An 18672-nucleotide genomic window follows, 5' to 3' on the forward strand; every position below is an offset into this window, starting at 1 on the left:
ATTTACCAACCAATAGCCTTTTTCACCAATTACTAAAATTCTCAACCAATGGAAAATAAGTTTCACCAACCAACAAGATCTCAACGAATAGAAAAAATGTTTCCACCAAACAAGGTCTCAACCAATGTTTAACAACCACAAAATTCTGGTCTATATACTTTTGTTTATTTAATAAGAAAAGGGAGGTCTTGATTTAAACAATATTCAAATTCTTTAATTACATGTAGAAATATTTGGCTGAGAAGATTAAAGTGAAACACCTCAGTTGTACATGTCAGTAATATATAATCCTTTTGTTCAAACACTAGTCTTAATTAGAAACCTCAACTATAAACCTAGTCTTCATCATGTTCAGTGCCTTATTGCCTATACTATTTAATTTTTTGTTTTGTATATTATTCTATTAAGAATTGTATATTTTTGTATATTTTATACCACACAACGTAATAAATTTATATTATTAATGTTATTTGAATGCTGTATTTATAGCTTTATGTTGTCTATAACATGAGTTCTTGCTCCATCAAGTTCTTGGCATGATGAGTACGCATTTCTTTTACCAAAGAAAAGACAGAAATTTTTGAAATATTTAATAGTAGTTTATATTGTAAAGTCAGTTATCTCCCCTATGATCTTACGAGCCAATGTAAGGCAGAGTTCAAGTTATCATATCGAACAAATAGTGCCTGTGGTTTCCGATGTAGATAAGCGTGTGAAGTTCGATGAACTTGAATAAGTCATCTTCACTCCTAATTCCAGTTGACCTAGCTGTAAAAGGGTACGGATAATCCAGGAAAGATAAATGCCAAGAGTCTTGGTCAAGGATCAGCTGGTAGAAATGACCCTTCATTGTGAACCTAAGTTATTGTGATTGTAAAATGGCATTTATGTTGAAATTCTAGAACTCAGTATTGAAGGTAATGAAAATAATCATCATTAACAAAATTTAATAACAAACAAAAAATGATAATATACAATAATAACAATAACAATATCAACTTGAACACATACCATTTAGTAAAATGATGTGAATTTGATAACAAATATCAAAGAATACTTATACTTGTTCTACTAATATACACAGGTGTATGATAATTTTAGTCTTGTGAAATTAGTTGTAATAATGAAGGTTTGGTATAGAAGGTACATACAGAGGCTGCTCTGTTAGTAAGTTCTGCACGTTCAGGATTTATTGAATCAATCGGATCTTAGATAAAACAAGTTGAAACAGAGTTCAGAACATGTTACATGAGTGCCGAAAAAATAGTAAGTGTAGACAGAATTCAGAATCCATTTTGACACCACAGCAGGAATAATGGCATTGATTATGGATGATTCAAACACGATGGATTATGACTGTGTTGACAGGATGGTGAAGGATTCTCTTGCTTAACAATGTAACATCAAATCATGAATCATGAATAATATCAATAATTGAGGTCTAGATGAGTAATGATTCTAGTAAATTGAGGTAAAAATTAATATTGATTTGAAAACAGATCAGTGGACCAAATGAATCAAAATTCAAAGCAGATCATCATGATGACTTTATGTAATTATTCACCATGATTTAAAACACAAATAAGTGACAATGAATTATGGGTCTATGTATGTAAATTGAAGGAATGAATTTAATGAATATCAAATCACATTTTGATTCTATACAAATCATCATGAATTTAAGATTTAATAACAGAGTATCATGAATTTTGGATTTAATATCAATTCGAAATGAATTATGAATTCGAAATGAATTATGATTTAATATCAATTCGAAATGAATTATGATTTAATATCAATTCAAATGAATTATGATTTAATATCAATTCAAATGAATTATGATTTAATATCAATTCGAAATGAATTATGATTTAATATCAATTCGAAATGAATTATGATTTAATATCAATTCGAAATGAATTATGATTTAATATCAATTCGAAATGAATTATGATTTAATATCAATTCGAAATGAATTATGATTTAATATCAATTCGAAATGAATTATGATTTAATATCAATTCACAATTTTGTCATTACATTAAATTTAAACTAATGGCTTTATAATTCTAAATGTGTCACAATGAAATATGAAGCTTGAATATGAACTTTCCTTGACTAAATACTTCTTTTTCGAACATAAGGGAATCACTGGGATGAAATTGATTCTGGATATCGAAGGCTATCCTGGACAGGTCTGACTAAACCCCAATTTAAAGGCTGTCTCTATCACATTTTGGGGAGTTGAGTCTAAAAAACACACATAGATTTCTCTTCTGGCACCTCTTGTTAATTTACGCCTGAAAATAAAAAGATATTTCAGTCAAGTTATATAATTTTTATTCAGACTTATTTCAAAACATATACAGGCCTATTTGTATTGTCAATCCATTTACAAGAAACTATAGTTTCTACAAGCCACACTTACTGAGACTACAATGAAGAAATACAACTTACCCGACAACCCAATATGTTAGTTGTTGTTGTTTTGATTTTTTCCCGTCTGGTGAAGAAAGAGATGAGAGATGAAATAAAACACCATGTTCTTTTACATCAACTAAATTATCTTCAGGAAAAAATAACACTTCACGTTCACTTGTCACTAATTTCTGTAATGAGACATAAATCAATAAAAATAAAACATACGTCGTAATATCATAGTACCTGCTATTATCTTGAAAAATCATAAAACATTTCAATTATCTAATATTTGTAAACTGGTACTGTATGGGGAATCCTATCTTTATGTTAAAAATATTGTCTCCATTTATCCCATTGAACTTCCACTTGTTCAAATTTTTATTATTCTGAAAATTCATTATTCTATAACTACTAACTTATTATTAATATTTGCACAAGTTAATTCAACTTCTTTAATGATAGCACTTTTACTGACAAATGACATTTCAAATGACAATATTTCTTACCTTCAAATCTCGAGATTCTTGAAACATTTGTTTAATATGAAAGCAGGATTTGTAGAAATTAGAGATGATTTGAGATTGAAGAGCTGGTATGTCTGGTTTATCTTTAGCACTAATATAAATACCTTCTATAGTATCAAACTGACAGAAATATAGTAGAGAGTTATCTACCCCTCTTGATAGTCTGAAAATAACAAAGATTTAAGTTCAAAAATATTTTAAGAGTAGTAAGCCACTTATTGTCACTATATGATACCAGACATCCTTTTTGTAATGCCCCCATTCATAATATAAGCATTATATTGGTATTTTCATTATGACTAATCAAAAACACTAATAACATTAGACAGAATAGTATATTATTGTCAATTTTCTTATTCTTCATTCCTCAAATATTAACTGTGATTGAAAAAAAAAAAAACTTACTTTAAACCAAAATCTTCAAACCACTTATTACTAGTGGTATTAACTATAGGACTGTGGAGGTCAGCAAATAATCGACTTGTTCTAGAACTCTACAATATAATAAAATGGTATTGTTATTGAAGATAAAAAAAGCTAAATGCACTAAACATAGGTTGTGAAGAAAAATATCAGGGATTCAATATAAATTCTAGTAATTCCATATGAAGGCTCAAAAGTCATCTAAATTCAAGATGGTCAATGACCTGTGTGCTTTGTGCGAAAAAGATGCATATCTATCAAATCTGTTTACCATCCTATATTGATTTATCACAATTAGCCCACTGTTTATCAACATTATATTAAAGCTGTATACCTTAAATAAACTATCATTACTACTGCCACTAGAAGCATCAGAATCTACCGAGGTTTTGCGTTGTAACAGATCATGACGTGGTGAAGAAATTATTCTAGCTGATCTCAACTCATTTTCACTATCAAATCTTTTCTGCCCTGAAACACATATTTATTATCATCAATATAAGCAGAGTATTTACTTTCAGCAGAGAGGCATTTGATTTTACAAAATTTCGACCATTGGCACCTTAAATCAAATTTCCTCAGTATTCCATTCAACCAAATTGTAATTGAATGCAGATAATATTGATCTTGAACTTTGGCCAAGATCCAACATTCTCAAGAATCTATATAGTTATTTTACCATTTGCTTGTTTGTTTGTTTTTTTCTTTCTTTCTTTGACTGCCACTTATACAAAGAAAAGGTTTTAAATGCTTACCTAATTTTGAGAATGATGAAGAAAGATCTGATATTGAATGATGAGATTTCATATTTAAACTATCAACACTTTTAGTTAGAGGTAGACCACTGCCATTAAATCTACAAGTATGGAAAAAACAATCATATCATTCTAAATAGCTAAGTCAGAACGATATCATAGCATGTTATTAAGTTAATTCTTCCATCGAAGGCAATAAAATAACCCATTCCAGGCTAAATTATTTAGATTTTCTTTTTGTAGTTTACAGATGCAGAACACATTAATCTTACATGAATATGAAATAAATTCAGAAATACAAAACTCTGACCAAGAATATACAAAAAAACTACATACCTAGCCTCATATACAGTGGTATAACTGGATGTTAACGTCTGTAATAATGTGGCTTTTGCTTGATCTATATAGAATGGATCAGGAACAGTAACTCTATTCCGTCTGATAGCGCAACCTCCAGCCTCTAATAATACTGCATAAATACTGTATTTCTGTAAATAAACAGGATTTACAATTGGACTCACAATGATCATTTTTAGTATATTTATACAGTTATAATTAAAAAAAACAACTTTGTCTCAATAAATCAAATGTTCTTTTATATCCTACTAAGTGTAACATTCTTTTTCATTTTTTCATAGGATCTTGCACTTTTAATTGAATTAATAATTTGATATGAATATGTGTTTATACATCCTTTGAAAGGCTATGACAAGAGAAAACTAGTCAGGAAATGTAAAATTAATGTATGTCAAATAATGTCTTCTAGGTGAGCAAACATGTAACCTATTTACTCCCGGAGCCATTTTAACACTTATATACAGTAATAAACAGTTTAAAACTTACCAGTCCTACAACAAGTAGAAACCATCGAGCATCAGGTTCAGAATAACCAAATACATTATTAATACCAGATACATCACAACAGAACTGGGAGGGATACACTTCTCTCCATATAACTAACTGATTCAAGGCACATTTACTAGTCAAGGGCAGTAATCCATGGTATTGTAGATATAAACTAATATCAGTTAGGTGTTCTTTATTTAAATGGTTACATAACAGATAATCCTGCAAAAAATAGCATATAGTTGATTTTTTATTGTATATTTATTCAACATTTTGAGTTGAAATCTATTTTTTGAACCAGTAGGCCATTCTCATTATTCAATTGGTCCAGTATGTTATTGTTAAACTCAACCAATCCAATACATTCAAATAACATATTGTGCAAAACATCGCCTACAATATTGTTTACTGAAAAATTCACCATTAAAGAAATTTTTGTGCACAAACATTCCAATAGGGATAAACAAGAAATATGTAAGACATATGTCTGAATTATGAAGCTATTTGAAAAATATCAGCTAATCATACCATTGCCAACACATCTTAAATAGAATCGATTGAGCATGAAAGATGTTAGGAATATAAAAAATAATTCAATTTTCCTCGCTATATATCTAGCCATATCATTGAAACAAATCTTGGGTGATTTGAAAAATCACTAGCAATTATCGATGAAAATGGGGATAACATTTAGTTTAAAAGCTATGTTAAAAGGATTTAAATGGGTTTACTTAAAATCATCTGAATCAAAACTGATAAATTTTACGCATTACAGATTTCCAGTACTTTACTAGAAAGATGGCTAGACAAGAAAACATCCAACTACATTATCAGTTAAAATATTATTTTTTTTTTTTTCATAGCAGTACTTATTTAATTTTAAGAACTAAACTAAATTATATTATATAAATGTGAGCTGAACATCACATGACAATTGGCATACTATATAGTATATACTGTATAATTGCGGATATAATGTACTGTTCCCTTTACATGCCTAGAATAATATTAATACAAGCAAGTTAAAAATTTACCTTATAAAACAGACAGGAACCTAATATAGTATATGATCTTCTTAAACCATAATAACTATCAGACTGCAAATATACAAATATTATAGTAAAAAAATTAGATGATACACTTAACAATTATAGCGTCAGCAGTAGTTTTAAATAGGTAGGAAAAGCCATATTTGCTATAACAAACCACATACATGTATCATATTCTCTACCATTGGACAAAAATACATGATTCATTTTTATTTGTTAATCAGTATGCTCTATGTATTGATAGTAAGACATTAACTTACCATTTCAACAAAATCACCTGATTCAAAATCACTGAGAATACCATTTATATTGAGCTGGAAAAAACAGAATAAAAGGTGTAAACAATACAAATATTATTGAGTTTCTCTATAAATATTTTGAAAATGAGTATAATAAATTCCCTAAAAAGGCATGTATTCTAAACAAAATTTGGCTAAATACCTGATGTGTTCAATGCATTATATTGTACTGAGAATTTCCAATTATCATGTTCCAGAAAATGATGTTCTGATTAAAAGATAGGAACATTTAGAAGTTCATAAATGCAGATTGAGGAGACCATAAATGATGAACTTACCAAGACGTCTGGAGGTAGTGGAAGATATTGCACATGATTGGTGTGAGTTAATAATCTATTTATAGAACACGATGCCGGAGTAGGACTAGTTAAATCAGTATATATATTGTCTATACCACACTTTATAGTAATACCAAATATACTATTTAACTGTTGATGATTGGATACTGTTTTAAAAGCACTTTCTATAGAACCGTATAATACTTGTAATAATCTCACTATATCTTCTTTTAATATATTTAATAGATATTTTGATATTCTGAAGAAAAAAAACCATAAGAATTTGTAATGATCTTCTATTGTTTCATACAATAAAAAAAGAATCCTGATAAATTATCTTGCATTTCGTGTGATTGCCATATCTGTCAAAACTAGATTTTTATGGGGTTTTACTCCCTTTGAGCTAGTATATGATGTGCTAAAATCACTCCATTTCTGCTTATGTTTCTTTGATACATGATGGCTTAACTATTTCCAACAGTGTTTCTTGGACAAAAACTTGATATGTAATTGCAGACAGTTTGCCGTGAAACAGTAGAAAAGTTCTATAACGCTTCAAGATTCAGTCCAAATTTACCTTTTTTCTGAGACAGCAAATATAAGAAGATCTTTTCCTTCAGAATGACAACATATATTATAGACTTCATCTTGTATCAGAACTGAAGTACTGAAAATATAATATATATTTTTAACATATACATAATTATACCTTAACAAGAATTCTAAATTTCCAATATCCCTTAATTGAACAGAATTTTTCCTGATGAAGATTGCTCATACTTATTCAACAATTATGAAAAAAATAATGAAAATAAAAATCTTGATGGTGTCCTGACAAAAGTTCCCTTATTACACACTGCATGATGTTATCTCTCTATGAGGCTATTAGTAAAGACACAGTACTTACTTCTGTACACTAGTATTGGTGAAATCTTTAATAGTATGACATACAGTGTAGAACATTCCTCTCATGGCTAATAATAAACCTTCTGACACTGGATATTGATAGACTATATCATCCTATAACAGAATATAAAGATTTCAGTTGCTGAATTTTTTTAAATATTTTAATGGGTACATATATCAGTGGTGTATGAAATGGTACTATGGGGGGAAAAAATAGACTTCATAATATTTTTCAGTTTTGTGGTGCTTGGGACAATGTACTTTGGAAGCTATGAATTTCAAGACTATTTTGCATTTTTGAATAGTCAAATAAATTCATACCAATTTCTAACTCAAAACTAGCTATCATGAATTGTACAGGACCAAACAGGATCAGAATTGAAAGTCTTTTTCATTCAACAAGTTTGATAAATAGAGCAATATATCATGCAATGTATATAGACATTTTTTGTTCAATTTACAAGATAAACACAGATGTGCATTTGTATATATTGATAACAATTAAAGTTAAATGACAATTTATTCTCTATAGCTCTGTAGTAATCCAATATAAATACACATATATATTAGATGTCTTACTCCACCTTAAACTAATATATACTATACATGTGTCAATATACATTATGAACTGTTTATTTACTTTCATTTTAATTTCACCACAAAATCTACAATATTTAGGAGAAATTCATTTTGTTACAGAATTGTTATCAAAGTTCTGAAATATATCTCACCTTATCAGAGCTGTTTTCTGATTGGATGTTTTCTAAAGAGGTATATAAGACGAATGATGATTGATTCAGTGAATGGTTGCTATGGTCACCGGAAATAACATTAATCAATTGGTCAGTTTCAGCACCTTGTTTCTGCTGTAATGAATGCTGACCAGATGGCATTGACTGTAGTAATAATCGTACCTGTATAACAAACCAACAAGACTGGTCAATTGGGAGAAAATCATAACTCTCACGTTCGTCTATAAGAACATAATTTGATTCAGGATTCAGAAGCAGCATGTGGTAATACATCATATCATATTCAGCGAATGGTGCCAATGACTGATTGTACAAACAATGGAAAGAGATATAACCCATACTCTGAGTTTCAATGTCTTAGAATTTTTGACATGCACAGTTAGTTGCAGAGATTCATTTTATGCCTGCCAAATTGATCAGCTGGTTAATCAGAGACAGGATTGATGATTGAACATCAATTGAAGAAATAAAGTTTGTGTACCTTTGAGGTAGAAGAAATTGAAGATAATAATACATCTATATTGGTCCTTGTTACTTCATGTCCATTTATACTCTTTAACCAATCACCTGTAGAAGAATGAATGGATGAATGGAATCGAATGAATGAAATCAAATGAATGGAATCGACTGAATGGAATCGAATGAATGAATGAATGGAATCGAATGAATGAATGAATGAATGGATTCCTTCATTCTTAGGTTTCTTCTACATGGCTAATTTTCAACATTTCATATGAGAGAAATGTGTGCCAATTTTCTCTGAAATTTTCAATCTTTCACTCTATTTTAGGTACTGTTGTACTACATTAATTAAAAATCAGTTTAAAAATCAACTCATGTACATTTCATATTGATTCAATTTTTTTTTACAAAGAAACAAATATAATGTATTTGACTAAGCAAATAAAGTATATTTACTTAACAAAATCAAGAGGTTTGAACTAAGTGACTTTTTAATATAATCAAGTCAAAGTGTCCTAAAAGGTATTCAATATTTAAAGAATGAATGTGGATCTTGTTAATATCGTTATCGGAAAATAAACACTGGTTTATCATGTGACAAGACAAATGGCCTGGGTGCAGGGCTCATCGCCATCATGGTTCCATGAGTTTTGGATATCACAGCCATGAAAACTACAATTTTTTGCGTTATGACATATTTTCACCACTATGGTATTGTGCTTTTACACCTGCACCTAATTATGCTACAAAGGCTTCTGATATAAGGCAGTATCATTACCTATTTGAATATCTTTAACTTTAATGGCTGGACCATCTGGTGACAGACCTTTAACATAAACCGGTTCCTGTACACCATTATATCCTAACTGTTGCCCTTGACAACCTGGTATTATACCAAGAATGTGTTCGCACAAACTTGTGTTATTGTTCACACATCTCTGAACACTTGTAGAACGCTTTGATTCTGGATCTACGATTAATAAAACATCTTTAACACTGGTTGTCATGGTATCCACACGACATTCTACACAGTCACATCCCGATAGTGTATCAATACTGTCTTCAATATTCTTTTCATCAAATAATTTGACCTCTTTCCGTTTCAGAAACTGAGAAAATTTGGAAGCCTTTTTAGGGGATTTTTCTGATTTTAAAGATGGCTGCACCTCAGCATCGCTAGAATATCCTGTATCTTCACTATTTGAACATGGAAAGCGACTGTTTAATGATTGGTTATCTCCCCAATTGTCAATAAAACTTTCAAAATCCAAATCTTTACTTTTTTCCACCTCAAAAATGAAGAGTTCTCCTTTTTCATCCGCTTTCTCCAACCATGGTGATGTTTGATACACAGGGTCTTTAAATGCACTGCAATAAAAAAAATTTATCAAATGAGTTATTTTTTCTAATTTCAGATCAGCCTCAGAACAGAAGAAAACCCAATATCAAGACCCTTAATCCTAATTTCTAAATAAAGTGTCTGCTCCACCCTAGGCCTGTACATTTGGGAGAATCAAACCCTCCCTTCCCCGAAATCCAACCATGAGTCTAACAGTTGAAATCAGTAAAATTCTTAAGAACAATCCATCTGATTTATATGCATCAAAGAGTTTAAAATAAGACCTGATAAGAGGCTTAATTAATCAATATAGATTGGTATAAATGATAAGTTACATCATCCAGTATTTTATAATGATATGCTATGTACCAGAGTTTTTGTAGTTGAATAATGATCATGTGTTGTTTTGGCAATATGAGTTCCTAAATATGCACATAAGTTATTCTTAAAGTATGACATATTAAAATGTTGTTATTCTTCAGACTGATCAAGGGAAATCATTCCTTTGCAGATCCAGTCTTTTATAACCTACAATCTAACCAAATGTATGCTGAATTTCAAACTATAAATCATTATCTAGAAATAAAATATCATAGGCAAACAGACAACCCTTGCCAAGTTTAAGCAAATTAAAGACTCATTTCATTCCAACCAATACATAAAATATAACTTCATTTATCTTTTTCAAGTCGAACATCTTTAGGAATTTGTAGAAAGATAAAACTTTGATTGAAGATAATCTATTTCTGGGAAAAACGCATTTTTGCTTAACTCTTTGGAACTACCACTTTAAAACAAATACATGTACAATATACACTTTGATAAGATATCTATTTATTACATCAATTTGATTGATAACAGAGGAGAGGTTTAATATGGATATTACTTGATAAGAAGGGCAATATTTGTAATAATGTACAGTAGATAATGTTAAATTGACATCAAAATAGGCTATATATCTTTATTATACAGCTAATGAAGTTTAATAACAGTAAAATTTAAAAATCACAATAAGTATGACCCTCTGTTTGACATCTTACTGGTCTCATGAATATATGTAACATTTGATAATCAAAGTACAGCATTAGAAATGGGCCTCTTCTGTATTGTACGAAATTCCAATGAAATATATTTGGTATGAATTTTGACAAAAAGGGAACTTCAATTTAAAATTTGAATAAAACCAATACAAAATATTAATCCCTACTTGGGATTGACCACTGAAGATTGTATACTGAATCTCTTTTGTAGGTTTATAAATACATGATCAACCACAAGAACAGATAAAAGCACCTCATTCAATGAGTCTCAAAAATATGTCAAGACACATATCAATTAATGGTGCTCTTCTGTATCAAGCAAAATAGTTTAATGTGTTGCTCTTTTGTTGTTTTCTATTTTTTCTATACTAAAAATCACAATATAGATGTAATAAAATATATAATATAAGTTATCAAATAACAGTAATAAATATTTCTGTTTAATTATTTTACAGTTAATGTCAGACAAAATATCAATAAAAATATCACTCACGGACTAAAATATTTCAAAATACCACAAGTATGTGAAATTCAATTTAAATTTTACCCCTTCTAAGATATTTTAGCTGTTTTTAATAGATGCAAAGCCATTTTAAAACCAAACATAATATTCACACAACACAATAAAATTTGAATTACTGAATAAATACTTAATAAACCAACAAAAAACTTCAAGATATACAGAAACATTATCTCAAATATTTGAAAAATAATAAATTAAAAACAAACCTCCTTATTTCAATATTATATCCATTAAAAACACCAGTATATATCTGATTGTTAGCCATTGAAACTTACTACAGTAAATGATCTTTGACTAAATAATGTCTTCCACTCTACAGGTGTGGTGAACTACAATATTTGAATGCAATACCATGTACAAATATTGACCCAATTCTCACCAAGGTGTCAAATGATTTCTGTCAAATTTTAAACATTTTTAAACACTTGTTTAAAGAGATTGAACGACTTGACTTCACCACACATCTTTAAAATTCAAATTTAAATCAAGTTGTAATCACTGGTTATATCATTTGTTGTTCTTCTTAAAACAGTGCAAAGTTCACAATACAATAGACTTGGTTCATATAATATATTACTCCTGTTCTATCTATCTTTAATAAGCCAATCCTTTTAAGAAACAGTGATCTAATATCACAATTCTAACTTAAAGTTTTGAATAAATGTCAAGCTTTTGAACATTAAGTGCAGATGAATACATATTTGAAGAAATAACTTAAAATCACCAAAAATCTGATTAGGAATTAAATGACACTAAAAGTTTAAAACTAAAAGAGTTTAACAATAAGTGATTTAGACATGACATCAACAGTTTAATTTGTAAACTTTGGTATAAGTTAATCATTGGTAGATAAAGATATATCAAGTAAGATTACAACTTCAGTCTACATTATCCAACAACTAATTATTTCTGACTAAACACCAATCAAATTATAATCATTAAAGAGACAGCCTCACTTCTGCTTTGTTTTATTAAATTAAAATAAAACTCCCAAACAGCATGATTTCTAAATCAACAAAAACTGCCTCTGCCCCCTTTAATGACCAAAGTTGTCCTAGATCCTAATGAAAGAATCTAGCAATCATTTACTCAAAATGAACACATGATAAAGCTATTCCATAAAAAATTCAAGCTATGACTATGGATTGATCTCCAATTGAAAAATCTTTAAAAACATTATGTCCTAAAATCAATTATAGAATTTTAAAGAATAAAGTCAAGGTCTTTGTCAAATCTCTGCCTGACCAGTTACTACATTTAACCTTCCACGATTCTCAATTCACATTGTCAATTTTCACAGATCATTCACTTACTTGACATGAAATAAAATTGACAACAGATCAGAATTGTGTAATAAATCAATCAACCAGTTAAATCTATACTGGTCAATCAATTTTAATTGAAAATAGTAGTCATGGAGTGTTTGAACATAACTCTTATAAAACTACTCCTTTACATTCAGAAACAGTTTAACGGATGTATGCTGGAAACTTGAAAACAGGTCAGATAGTATGTTAACTGAATAGATTAATACAATCAGACAATGGTTGAAATAACATCCTACAGAAACAATGTACAACATGATGTATGCCTAATGAAATTCAGGTTTGGTTGGTAGTTTATTTAATCATCAAAGAATCAAAAGATAGTTAAAAACTTTCTTGCTCTAAACAATGATAGCCATACTGAATAGATATTGCCTAAGGTAGCTTCTAAGATAACTAGGTTCAGTATTTTAGAGGTATATTTATTTTCATGGGGGAAAGATGTAAGAGGCCATTAAAGCTACTTTCCCAAGCCTTAATCCACCAAGCATTTACTTAACAATATAATAATAATTTATTTTATTTCAGTCTACATCATCTAGTACATTTAAAACACGAACATAATACATTAATTAACAGATGCCAGCAGATATTGACTTACAGATACTATGTATAGGCAGTTATATGCAAAATAAAACAGTTCACTGTATAATATAAAGTAAAATATAAAAAAGTAAAAAAGAATTCATATGTGTTGGTAAAAACACCCCTAATTTTTAAAAAATGATCAGATAGAAACGTGGTTCACCAATCAAAATAGGCTTTTTCATAAAAGAGGAGTTTTTCTATACTCATAAATAACATAACTATTATACGAGATTTACCTACTAACATGGTAGAAATATTTAACAGTTTAGGATGCATATGATAAAGAATAATAGAGATTCTTGTCATAAAAAAACTATATTTTTGTCTTTTTTCTCCATTTTTGTCAGGCTGTCTCTTTAACTAGTATAACTATCTCAGACACTTGAGTGATTCATTATAGACATGACTAAAGGTGTTAGTTTACAAACAACTACTCATTTTACATTGTGAAAACTATTATCTTGCAGATGCGTTCAATGAATTTTTAAACAATCTTAAAAATATTTCTAATTCAAGGGCCAAGGCAAAACCTAAAAAACAGTTCATTAAATTATTATCAAATAGAACAAGATCTCATCGACTGTAGTGTCCACAAGTGCCTACAAACCAAATTTGAAGCATTTCTTACAAAGTCAAGGGCAAGAACTCTTAAACCATTCAACCAATTATTACCAATTTCAAACCTGACTAAAATCTCATCAATATATACATGCATACTAAGTTTCATCAAGATCGGATAAAAGTTGTAGCCTTTATCATGCATACAAGCCAAATTCAACGTGTTTTTACTAAATCAAGGGCAAAACTCTGAAACCATTCATCTGATTATTACCAATTTTGAACTTGACCAAGATCTCATCAATATATACATGCATACTAAGTTTCATCAAGACCAGATAAAAATTGTAGCCTTTATCATGTATACATATCATGTTTGATCAAAAATAAGTAGAGAGAAACACATTGTATGGATACTCAGTAGTATAGTAATCATTTCTTAGTATTTATCTTTAATATCAATTCATTATAACTAATGACAATTCTGAATGATTTGAAAAAAAAATAGTGACTGTCAAAATTACAAAAGTAAAACGTAAGAGTAATTTATTACTAAAATTCATTGCAAGAATTCAACATAAGAATATGGCCTACATTGTGTTCCATAGAAATTTTCTGCTGACATGGAATCTGCTAGTTTATCAATTTTAATTATTATATTGAATATCTGTAGAATCATGTAAAAAATAAAAAAAATTGCTGTTTTTTTAATTTTGATGAAATTTGGTAATGAATCCTTATATGCACGGATATATGTTCAACTACTGTACAATATTTACTGAAGCAGCTTAGATGACCGAAAAACAATGAGTTACCGTTATTTCGTCATCATCTTAGATTAGTTTTATCAAGATTTTGTCTAGAAAGAGGGATCATGAAATATTATAAAAAATAAATGTTAAGAGAAGGTAATTATACCACCAGGTATCCATGCATCGTGTTTTTCTCTACTTATTTATGGATCAAACATTGTACACAAAAATAGGTAACACATTTTTCAGCTGTTGTTGAGTTGGTTACTCATGAAATATGGGTCAGGTGAGGGATTCACAAAGAAAATCGGAACAAACCAATCTAAATTAATTTGCAAAATATCTAAGGAAACTTCAATTCTAAGACATAAGAAAAATGTGGGTTTTTTTTAATTTTGACGAAATTCAGTATTGAATCCTTATATGCACGAATATAGGTTACGCCACTGTACGCGTAATTCAATTGGTGATTTTCGGTTATTTTCAATCAAGCTAGGAATAAGAATCTTTGATATTAGAGCTTTTGAACAGTAGGGCCTACAAAAAAAAAGGAAAATGACCAAATGAACAGTCTACAGCAGAGATAGGTTTTATTGTCCAATGCGAACGACTGGACGCTTTTTTACTTGCCGGCACCGTCCTCCGACCTGAAACACACGACTTCCTCTCTGAATTCTTTTCCCCCGTGGATAGATTTTTTTACAATGGGTTAAATCATTTTTAAAGTTTCTACTTACATTTTTTACCGGAAACTATAACATGGACAACAAGAATTTCCTCCAGTAGGAAGAACAGTTAAAGGGAGCAAACTCCTAGCGTTAATGCTTGATAGAGAGATTACAAAATAAAAAAAAAATTTTTCTTCATTACGATATTTTCTTTGAAATCTGTTGTTATATGTTGACTGGTTATGTTCATTGTACATAATTATAGGTATTAATGAGCTAAATTATCAAATTCATGCTCTAATTGTTCTAAAATTGAAAATGGTAGCCACCGTTTCGTCTTCACAAACTCGCTGTGTTCTGATGCAATCATTATGTTCCCTAACATAAAATAATGTCGTTTGTCCTCATTGTTATCCTGTTAGACAAAAACACCAATTATTTAGCAGACGAAAAACTAATGATTAATTCAAAGCCATTTTTTTTAGCTGAGGTAAATTTATGGTGACCCTAAAAACAGGAGTTCTAGAGAAATTTCCCTACTTGAGTTACATTAACAACCAACAGTAGTTATCTTACGAGTAAAAGGGGGTTAAAATATTCACTGCCAAAAAGTTAGAAAAGAGTCATTAGGTTGTTAGTAGCCTACAGACTTACAAAGAGTTTCTTATACAATTCATGAAAGAAATTAGAGTAAGGGGGATTACATTATGGACCATTTATCTATTATCATTATCAAGTTTTAAAATGGTCTGTCAATGGGTATGTTAAGTGTGGAAAGCAAAGAAATTACGAAAAGATGACTTTTTAAATGACCAAGCTTATTTACCCTTTGAAACGGGACACGTACACCAGAATTCGTCTACCAGACCACAACCAAATCCAGAGTCAACAAACTTGAATTAATATTTGAAACTTTGTAAACTAGGCCACACGAACTCATACATGGGTCAACATTTATAAGTAAATAGCAACATCTCTGAGATGGTAAAGAGAAAAAAGAAATTTAACGGTAAATGAAAGGGATTGAGTGAAAAACTTGAAATAGCGATTGACAGATTGACAATTGACTTGACCTACTGAATGGAGGATAACAAAAATTTTAGAGTGAAAAGATCTACTGTCTAGTTTTGTTTATTTTCGAGAAAATACTGGACTGGACAAATTGTCGAGCATGGAAGGCAATATTTAAGAAAGCCTTCAAATGTTATATGTCGCTCACTTCTGCTCTACGCCTTATTTAGTTGTTGAAGACAGCCGATGTCCTGCATTGAGCAATGGTGGACATAGAGCCATGAAATATATTGCTTGCACAGTCTGTATTTGTATTCAATACATAGATGCTTCAGCGATGATGTAAAATCCCAACCAATAGTACCAATGCGTCGACGTATAAGAGTTGCGTATAACCTGTACTATACACAGTTTATTCTAGATGTATTCAATTGACATTTGCCTTGTTATCGCCAAATTGTTAATTTATTTAGCATTTATTGAAGAGGATTAGAATATAAGGTTAAAATCAATGCACTTAATTCCCCTGAATGTTCACATGAAACCGCATACAGTTATCTTCGTGTTTTTTTTATATGTTATATAATATGGTGCAACCACACAATATAACAACCTACCTTAAAATGTAAAGTTTACAATGAATAAGTTTTAAACCTAACGATTGTTAGAAACGCCGCTGATAAAATTGGCCTGATTGCTCAAATCATTCAATATTCTGGTCAAATAGGTCATGAAAGCATAATTGCATATATTTTACTGAATTTAGTGGGTTAATTTACTTCCTTTACTCATGGAAGCTTTGACCAGCTCAGAAACAATGTTACAATTTTGAGGACCCTTTTTAGGAAATAAATATACACGTCTACGTTTTTTTTGGTAATTTTATTTAGTGAACTGGTATATAAATCAGACCACTTAGTGATTTGGATTATCGTAAGTGACAAGAGACTTAACCTTACATTTTCTCCCAATTTCCCTCATGTATTGTTAAATAATGGTATGCTCTAAGAATCTGTAAAAAATGACACAAATTGTATGTGATTTATCAAAATGATTGACGGGAAGCACATTCCTTTTATATCATAGTATCTACATGAACAAAGATATCCCACTGAATGAAGCCATCATATCTTACACTAACAATAACAGCTTTAAAATATCGTCTCTCATATTACACAGCATGGAGAAAATTCACGATTCATTAACTTATTAAATCCAAAACTTAATTTACTGTTTTATCATAGTGTGCTATATTATTTTAACACGTATATGATAATCCCCTCAAAATAACGCAAGATATTTACTTGAATATCATTAAGGAGATGCGTTACTGAAAATAATCTTAGTGCAGAACTACTCAACTAATTTTGACGAGATATCGAGATTTTTATATAGGTTAGGACAGAAGCTTTGGGAAAATCATTCTTCACCGGAGCAATTCAATCAAATTTTTTGTTTAAAGTAAGAAGAGAGGGGTGGGAAGGGGTCAACTATAGGTGGATGCGATGAGATACTGTGTATTGCCAGTCACCCAGCCTCCCTCCTCCATTTAAAGAAGATAGAAAGTGATTTTTATTATGAAAGTTGCCCGATGTAAGATCATGATCAGGTTTTCTGATTGTTACGAACGATTTCTGTGTTTTCTATTCTAAATCGGCTTATACAAAATTTTACTTATATAATTATATCTCAAGTGCATCAATTTCGAAGCAAAAAATCCAAAAGGTTTTTCGTGTGTATTATCATTATTCAGTATCTCTATTCAGTTTTAAACATTTTTATCATTGAAACTACAGACTTTTTTTCTGAAAGGGTTGTGATCCTCTACTTTTCTACTTAACAGTTAAAGCTAATAGAACTTGATGTTATCAGTTATCAACATTTTTGCAAAGAAAAAATCGTACGTTAAATTCGATTTTAATGAGAGGATAAACTTCAGATCATACAACAGTGGAATTTGACCTCGAATTTTCCAGGACCTTTTATAGAAAAATACCAAATTATTTATAGTTGTAAAAAAAGCAAGGTCAATTTGATACATAACCTCCGTTACGATAATATTTCTTCAACCAGTGCGATGTCGGACCCAAATGTACTAGAATTATGATAAGCTAATAGTTTGATCTATCAGCTTTATAAAATAGGAATGTTAC

General features: G+C 29.9%; 1 protein-coding gene across 1 annotated transcript; it reads right to left on the reverse strand.

The window, feature by feature from the left end:
- Positions 1-913: 913 nt before the first annotated feature.
- LOTGIDRAFT_228488 (hypothetical protein) lies at positions 914-11882 on the reverse strand (the record flags this gene model as incomplete). Its single annotated transcript, XM_009057058.1, has 18 exons — positions 914-1774; positions 1858-2300; positions 2458-2609; positions 2928-3108; positions 3351-3439; positions 3703-3839; positions 4124-4224; positions 4460-4611; positions 4967-5191; positions 6004-6066; positions 6279-6332; positions 6596-6854; positions 7173-7262; positions 7503-7615; positions 8233-8415; positions 8735-8820; positions 9494-10083; positions 11824-11882. The coding sequence occupies 17 exons, from the start codon at positions 11880-11882 to the stop codon at positions 2183-2185; spliced, it is 2652 nt and encodes an 883-aa protein (XP_009055306.1). The 3' UTR covers positions 914-1774; positions 1858-2182.
- Between the last annotated feature and the right edge of the window lie 6790 nt (positions 11883-18672).

The sequence above is a fragment of the Lottia gigantea genome (genome assembly GCF_000327385.1).
Source record: "Lottia gigantea unplaced genomic scaffold LOTGIsca_3, whole genome shotgun sequence".
NCBI lineage: Eukaryota > Metazoa > Mollusca > Gastropoda > Lottiidae > Lottia > Lottia gigantea.